Below are 8,853 nucleotides of genomic sequence, written 5' to 3' on the forward strand. Positions count from 1 at the left end.
GGGGGTGCCCCCGGACCTGCACACGGCAGGGGAGAGTAGGCCGGGCCAGGAAGAGCCATGCACATCCCTGGGCCCAGCTCACCCTGCCCCGTGCAGATCCAGGGGCAACTGCCTCCACCATGCCCTCCTGAATGAGCAGAGGGAGCAGTGGCTGGAGCTGCCAGGTGAGCACCAGATCAGCGGCTCCCAGATGAGCAGCGTGCAGTGGTGGAAGCTGCCCCCACACTGCTCCCCCCGGACTCTGCTCCATCTCCATCCTGCACCTTCCCTGCCCCAGCTGTGGGCAGTGCTTGCCCCAGCACCTCCCAGCCTCACTCCTCTCGCACTGCGGTAGCCTTGATCTGCCCCCCGCGCCCCTTCCCTGCCACCACATCAGACTTACAAGCTGCCTGCAGCTCTCCAAGCTGTCGAGCTGTGCTCCTTGTTGCCTGCGTGCTGCACTGCAGCTACATGCACACACAGGCATTTATCAGCCAAATTATCGGCCACATCCAGCCGATTTCCGATATGACCAATTTCTTTATATCAGTGCCAATCCAGTATCAGACTGATGCATCGGTGCAGCTGTATTAAAGAAAAAGCAAGCATGAATGGTAGAGAAAGCAGAAGCAAACAGAGGGTGCCCTACTATGTAGGTTTCTTAAATACACGGTATCATGTCAGGACAAAAGCCAAATGCTCATCTGAGCCAAATGGCCCATCAAGCTAATGTGGTTAAGGCATGCCAGTTTCTATTGCCAAATTACACACAGAAGTGTAATGGTGCTAACTTCATATCCATTCACCTTTGACACTCCCCCACCCCAGCCTAAAAGACTAGGTACTCTTTTACAGCTGTCTTGTTTAGGGGGCAATCTTCAACATAAGGCCAGAGGTCTTGAACTTGCAGCTCTGGAGGCACAGCAAAACACTTAACTGCTCTGCTATTACACCTCAACACATGGGATCTTGTACAGTTAGGCAATTAATCTTGTGTCATCATAAAGTACTGGACAATAAGAAACAAAGAACAGAACCCAGAGAAATTGTTGCAGGAACAATAAGTGCAGCTTGAGAATCTACCTTTCCCCATTAACCATAAAGCAAGAGCATGAATGCTAACAACTCCCTCTGTTATGTCAGTTGTCTCAAGAAGTCCTGAGTCTCCTTTTCTGATAACTAACCATTTTTTCAGTTCACCAGATACAGGATTCTATATTTCTGCTCTCCAGTGATTCCTACCTCTAAGCCAGACCCTTCATTTATGGCCACCTCATCTTCTTCTTGCTATGTTGGATAACAAATGAAGCACAGAATGCAAAAATTAACAGAGTAGCCATGTCAACCCCTTCCTTGGGGAAGGTCAGAGTTGGCTGAAGAATGTTGCAGTGTGAATTTAAATTGCCACATTATTTTACCATATTGTGCAGCACTGTGCTCAGATACTATGGTGATGGGCAACAGTATAACATCTCTTAGATGCTACTGATGCATTACATACTTTACAAATAAATAGGCACATTTTGCTGAGCAACCAAGGAAAGAAAGAGAAAGATTTATGATCGCTACCTTTCAGAAACAGCACCCTTTTCTTACAACCCATACTATCATCTAAGATACTAGAGAGTTGCTGCCATTGTGTAGAATCCTGGGATTTGTTCTGACATCAACACCTCCCCACCACAAGGACCAATTTAGGTGCCCTATCACTTAGGCACTTTTTCAAAAGTTAATGCTTTGCTCTGAAAGTATGTCTATTCACCAGATTTTAAAAAAAAATCTAAAAGCGAACTTAAAAATAAGTCAAAAACATAAAAAGCATTTGCAAGAAACAGAAAAAGCACAGATGACAAACAATAGACTCATTTGAATTTAGAATGACCTCTTACCAGTCATCTAACTCATTTCTCTGCTTCACAGGAGTGATTTCAGCATTCTTAAACCAGCTATGATAAAGGAATAGTTCTAGCCTTTAATACCTGCAGTAAATGCTTTTTCACATCTTCTCCTGACAATCTGTTCAATTGTTTAGCGGTTATGATCATTATAATTTTTTCCCCAAATGGTACATCTAAATTTTATCATTTAAAAGTCATTTGGTTATATTCCACATGAATGAAAAATGCTAGTAATGACTTATTTCCTCTAAAATATCCTCGTGTTTTGTATTTTTTTGAAAATCTATATGTGAATGTTCTGCACATAGAACAGGTGGAATGTAATAAACATAAGGAAATAAAGCTTCCAACATGTAAGTGTGAGCTGCCCTCTAGAGGTGTTAAATAACACTACTACAGTCCCAGAACATTTTCAAATGTAATACTGAATAGCAATTTGTTTTGGCTAACTCCAAAACAAACTGCTATATAGTACTGCATTTGAAAATACCTACTTTCTCTCTTGAGCTCCTAAAAGGCATTAAAGAATGATAAACATTTTTATGTATAAAGTACATTTTATATCTGATAGTTAAGAAATCTCCTATGCAAGATCCAGAACATCCATCATGCTTATCTAAAGGAAACCCCTAATGTAGCAGGGGTTTCCTGAAAAGGGTGGGAAGGGCTGTCTCTTGAGTTTTGGCCTTACTTTGCTTCATCAGGTCCTGTGGCTGCTACACTACATACTCTAAAGAAATCTTCCTTTGTCGTACTTTATGGGTAGGGATGGAAAGACAATGCTTTAAAACTTAAAGGGCCATTTATCCTATGATAGGGTTACTAAATGTTTTTAAGTCCCACTGCCTAGTGAAGAAATAACTTCATTGACTGTAGTTCTGTGCTTGGGAAAGTGTATTATAGGGAGCAGTGTTGACTGTAATGGGAACACCAAATAATCCTCTAATGGGTATAAGCAATATTTTTTGCTGTTGTTCTAAGATGGCATTTTGGAAGTTGAACCCTTAAGATAGTAAGGTTAACAGTCTAAGAGATTTTCTAAATCAGTTTTGACAGCTTCTGTATGTACCAAAAAGGTCAGATACAGTGTCATGTGAGAAATTACTAGTTAATCTGAAAAAGATGGGGATTAATATAAGAATTGCAGGGTGGGCAATGAACTAGCCGAGGGGAGAGCCATAAACAGGATGTACTTGAAAAAGAAACTTTCAGGCTACATGGAAGTAATGTGTGGGTTCTACACAGAATAATCATACCACTGATCTTATTTAATAGTTTCTTAAACAAAACTTGGTACAAAATATAGGAGTCTCTTAATGAAATTTGCTAATGATTCAGAATGTAGGAAGCACCGTCATTACAGAAGCTGATGGAAAAAATCGTGTGACTTTGTGGACTGGACTAATAGGAACAGGATGAAATGTAATAGTTTATAGTCCACGGCCATGTGTTTAGAGACTGAGAACAAGAATTCCTGCTATAAGCAGGCATTCTTGTTCCTGGGTTAGAATTCCTATAAGCAGGAATTCTAACCCATCTGCTGGAAACAACAGAAGAGGTCTCTCCTGATATACTTTTGAGTTCCACTTGCCTTTTTCAATGCTACAGCTGACTGGTGACTCAAACTCATCTTATGATCCCATAATAGTGGTAATGGGGGCCAACAGTAATAGGAACGTATTAATATCATTTACAATCCTAGCAGGACCTCATTTGGAATACTGTGTACTAGTCTGGTCACCCATGCTCAAGAAGGCTGGATTGAAAGTGGAGTAGAGCAGAGATGTACTTCTAGCCTGACTGGAAAAAAAGCTATTTAAAATAAAAATAATGAGCTACCTACAGAAATAATATTCATGTCAGTGTGTTCGCAAGGGTGCTTTTTAGTTCCTAACCTTGAAAAAAGATTCACTTACCAATATGGACTTATGTATCTGTATGTAGTCTCAGTGCTATAGTCAGGGCTACAGTCAGCATGATATTTTGTAAGGAAAAGCAGGCTTTCCCACATGTGCACAAAATGTTCTGGGGAACAGACAAAATGCTGTACAAGTTTTATATTCCTTTAGACATAAGTCCAGAAGAGTTAAACAACCAAACCTTTTTCTCAACAGATGCTGACCTAAAAGTACTACCACATGTAGGCAAATAAATAGTTTAGATTTGAGAATACAGTAATTTATCTTTGGTGGCTGGTGGAAAAGTGTAGTAAATTTAATGCAAAGGTTTGGAGTGAACTATGTTAAAACTAATACAGATTTCACTTAAAATCTGTTTCTGGATATGAAAGAACGATGTTGAATGTTGAACGATGATGCTTTTATCAGTTTAACAAGCCAAACATACATCATCATAATTAATACCTTGAACTTCCAAAAGGCCTTTCATTCAAAGTTCTTTAAACAGACAAATCAGTTAAGGCTTAAAATACCTAGTTGAGACAGATCAGTGATCATGTCACCCACTATGGCACCTGCTCATGAGTAATGAGGCTGCTCCGACACACTGTAATTACAGAACATCAGAACAGATATTCAGTTAATCCAGCCAGCTGGAGTGTGATAATTACTGCGCTCTAGCAGACTCCAGCGTCTCGTGTAATAGCATCCCCATGCTTAAAAATGGCAGGAGGGGTGCTTTATCTAAAGCTTGTTCAACAAGCTTTAGAAAATGTGCCCCTGCCACCATTTTTAAGCGCACGGTCACTGATAGAAAAGACGTTCCAGGTGCTTTAAAATCTCTCAGAGCTACTCTGATTAAAGTGCCCACCCCCCCAACACACTCCCAGAGTACATGAATAAACGTCCTTTGCTTGCAACCTCTGGGGCAAAGCATAGCAATTATCACAAGAGCACACCACCACTTCAAAGCTACTTAGGAAAGGAAGTGAAGAATTCCACGTTCCAGCCAATTAAACCTGCAGTTGGACAGAAGGTCATTTCTTAGGTTCAAATCATCCTTTTTCCCATGCCCTCAAAAACCTAGGCAAGGGGCTCTGAGGGATAAAATTTTTGCAAAGACCCCTCCCTAAAACTTCCTCCTTATAATACTTAGCTTTAGTCCCTTCCCAGAATGGGCCACACAGCTACCTTCAAAATCCCAATAAATGTAAAGGATAGGACAGAACCCTGTGCTTTTCCAGCTGCCTTGGCCCCTGGCATTAAAGCTCAAGTACAGTGAATGGAACAGTAATGCCAAAAAGACGCCATTCTGACTGAAACAGTCCCCGGAATCCTATGGTTGAGGGGCCAGGGTCTGCTGAAAAGCTAGGAACCACAGAGACTTCTTTATCTTTTCACCTTAAGCTCTATGGCCTGTAAAGGAAAAATGTGCATGTGCCACAGGTCCAACCACCAGTTTGCCTAGTCTAAGTATCTTCGGTACAAATATATTTGGCATCAATCAAACACCTTGGGTCCTCGTTGCCTGCTGGATTTTCCCATGAGTTTTTCATCATCCAGTTCACATTGCTCCAGAAGATCCAAAATGTCTTCTTCCTAAAACCATGAATGTATCTGTTATTAACACAAAGCAGTATTCAATCTTTTTTCCAAAGGTTAGCAGGAGCTTATACTGACATTTTGAATTGGTTTTCTGAATCAATCATCACTAAATTCCAAAATAATACTATGTACATTTGTACACATACTCTCTTATCTTACATACAGATAGAGGTATACGCATTTTTCCAAAAGCCAACTGTTTTGGCAAATTTGTACATTTTTGGGAGGTGATATATGCATCTCAAATTGTAATTACACTTAAACTAGTGCCAGCTATCCATCTGTAAGCTGTATTTGACCCTGGTAAATTTGCTAATGATGGCTGTGTGAATGAGCAGTGAGCCACAAACTTGTTAGATTGCTGAGGTTGGAAAGACTATTTCCCTTAAATTTGAAGTAATTTCTCAGTATTTCAACAATGCTTTTAAAAATGATAAACTGACATGATTTAAAATAGCTCTTTTCTCTTACTCATTATTTTCAGCTACATAACTGAGCAGCCAGGAATTTACCCTAAGGCAGGGAATCCCTGGGAATCTTAAAACCTAATGGAATCAGCTCTGTGACAAGTATTTTCCCACCCAGGGCACAAAGAGTATTCCTGAGCACCCCATTAGAGCAAGAAGGCTACAATTATTAGCTAATAAAGTAGTCTACGAGGTTGGAGTTTTGGGGGTTTTTGGAGGGGAGAGGGGTTGGCCCTAGACTGATTCAGATGCTGGTTCCACATATGGGTTAAAAAGGGAGCTTAAAGTCATCTATTCTTTCTCTGCCCTGAGTCTTGTATCCAATGATGTTCAGTCAGATAAGTGTATCCGGTCTATTGTTTACATGTAAAATAATAATAAAACTAAGGAAAAATTTAAAGAGCCATATATGGTCATCTTGTAATTGATCCCAAGCTTCATGCTAGGTCACAGACTTCCAAGATATCTAATTAAAACCAATAGTTCTGCAGACTATTACCTTCATTCTTTTTAAAGGGTTATTCATCTCTCGCTGAAGTGAAGCCGCTCGCCCAGCTAAGAATGTCTGGAAAGCAACGGCTAACAAACTCTCATATTTTTCAAGTAACAGCTTATCATCAGGAGGGTAAATTCGCCTACAAAAAATATATATATAATGGAGACAGAATGAAACACAGAAGATGAGCTATGTGCCACACGCGGACTATAATTTATGTAACTAAGTCACAAAGTTCCTTACATAGATAGCAATTTATTCTATATTCTGAACAACAATCTCTAATCTAATTTTACCTAAGTGTACATATACATGTTTTAAGAGCAACTGGCTGGTTTTAAAAAAGCAGGGCAGATTCTACAAAAATATCAAGACTCAATTTTTCAATACTCACTGAAATTTCAACATCAGATGTGAAGGAAGCATGAAACATTAACAAAATATGTATTCAAAATTTAGTGTTGTGAAATATATTGTTTTAGAAACCAAATGATACAAAAGAACTGAAAAACCTGACTAATGAACTTAGTTTTCTTTGGGCACGTTTATAAATTAAAGTTTTAAGATGCATTGGACTTCTACACTAGCCTTTTCAGCATTATATATAGGAATACTCACCATTAGCAAGTATGGTCTGACATAAAAATGTAAAGGAGTGACCCTGATTTTCTATTACACCAACTATGGCATTATTCTCCAGGTAGGGTTTTTAGAACAATATAGAAAACAGGGCTGAGTGATTTATTCACACTTATCAAGGAACAAATGGTTCCTCAAGAAATATCTCCCCAATCCATTTGTCATGAAGACCTGAAGCCAGAAACTCTGGAAGCTGGTGACTAATTTCTAATGTATCATAAGGAGTTATCCAAAAGCTAATTCTGTTTAACATAAGCATGATATATGAGGCATATAGATTATATAAACCAGCATCATGTAATCAGTGTATTTTAGTGGTCTTTTGTGAGTTTTCAATAAGGTTATTTTCCCTTTCTCTGCCTCACAATGTTTTTTTCACCTCAGAAAGTTATTTCTTACTATGATCATCACTTAAATAGAAAAAAGATGGGTACAGTCTCACTAGACTTAGGATTCATTTATGCAGCATAAGGAAGGTACAACTGTAACTCAGACATAGGTATACCCATATTAATTATAATTTAGAAGCAGAATTAAAAATATTAATGAAATATGATAATATGGGCTTGCAGTCAGACTAAGATCTCCCAGAACCTTCCCAATAAAGTGTACAGGACAAGAATTTAACCAAAAGTTCAAGACCTGCCACTGCCACTACAGAGAAAGCCAAACAGCTCTGCAGTAGCAACTGCCCTTCTTAATAGTGTTACATCTAATGCTGGAAAAAGAGGAATAACCATAATTTTATGAAATATTTGTTTTAACTGAATATGAAAAAATATACACAACCCCAGTGTTCCCTGGAATCAGGGAACCTCTCCCAGATTTGGGGTTTGAATTTTGGTATCTAGCTGAACTATGCATAATGCAAGAATGACAAAAATATTCAGTTTTCCTGCTCCCTGAATCTAGGGGTTGTTCTGTTAATGTCGTCCTTTTTTCCTTACGGTGTTACTATCAAATATTTACTGTAGACATTTCTGGCAAAACAAAGATTTCTTGTGAAGATCTGATTTTCTTTTCAAGGATTTGATTAACACCATGGGTGATCTGCCAAGACAAGAAGTTCCCCAACTGGCCTATGGAATACTGCCAATGGTACCAAGTACTTCACAAAAAAAAATTATTTGCAAGCTATTGCATCCCCTGCAAAATAGCAGAAAACACCTACACAAACAAAATTATTTCAATAACGTTAAGCTGCAATGATGAACAGTACTCACTGACTATACCAACATATAGATTTTACTTAGTGGTGCGTTGAGGACTCTGGCTGTGCACATAGGCACTATGCTCTTATCTGATACAGAACCAGCTTTCTCTTAGGCCCAGGCTTCAGCATGCACCAAGCCACACAAGAAGAAAATTGATGAAGTTTTATATTATGCTGCCAGAACACCTCTCAAAGACATATGCTTATGGGCTGGGTTAGAACAGCTGCAAACTTTGCAATCCTGACATCAAAAAAGGCCTCCACACAGGAATCTTTTGCAGAGCAGGAGCTCCCTCTGCACCTCAGGCCCTGCAGAACCTGCAAACTGATCCCCATAAGCCTAAGAAGCAGACAGACAGCACATGAGGAGTTCCCTCTAGTCTCGGCAATGAAGTTGGGTTGGGTTGAACGGGTTGAATGATGAGAGTTGTAAGGCCTCTACACTGCAGCCAAGCAAACAGGTCAGCAACACCCATCCCCCTAAACAAGGCCAGCTGACCCTCAGCCTGCAATTGGTTCTAGGGCTGCTTTTAAGGAGTTTTTGCAGCACCTGGTCCCTGCTGCACAACAAACTGGATTCAGTCTGTGAGTAGTTCTGTTTCATGTGACTTGGCTGGTGCCTGCTCCTGCATTCCTTCCCATGTACCCAGGCCCCGCA

The 8,853-nt window shown here is 39.8% G+C and overlaps 1 protein-coding gene across 9 annotated transcripts in view; it reads right to left on the bottom strand.

The window, feature by feature from the left end:
* The window catches only part of TTLL7 (tubulin tyrosine ligase like 7), a 131,368-nt gene that overhangs the window by 44,668 nt on the left and 77,847 nt on the right, over positions 1 to 8,853 (bottom strand). For all 9 annotated transcript variants that reach the window (XR_003095586.1, XR_003095585.1, XR_003095587.1 and 6 more), the window contains 2 exons: positions 6,347 to 6,482; positions 5,288 to 5,374 (listed from right to left, as the gene is read on the bottom strand). Coding sequence is in view for 6 of the 9 variants with exons in the window: in XM_025211528.1 (XP_025067313.1) it covers positions 5,288 to 5,374; positions 6,347 to 6,482 (223 nt within the window). In the remaining 3 variants the exon portion in view is untranslated. The remainder of the gene's footprint in view (positions 1 to 5,287; positions 5,375 to 6,346; positions 6,483 to 8,853) is intronic.

This window comes from Alligator sinensis, unplaced genomic scaffold, assembly GCF_000455745.1.
Source record: "Alligator sinensis unplaced genomic scaffold, ASM45574v1 scaffold32_1, whole genome shotgun sequence".
Classification (NCBI taxonomy): domain Eukaryota; kingdom Metazoa; phylum Chordata; order Crocodylia; family Alligatoridae; genus Alligator; species Alligator sinensis.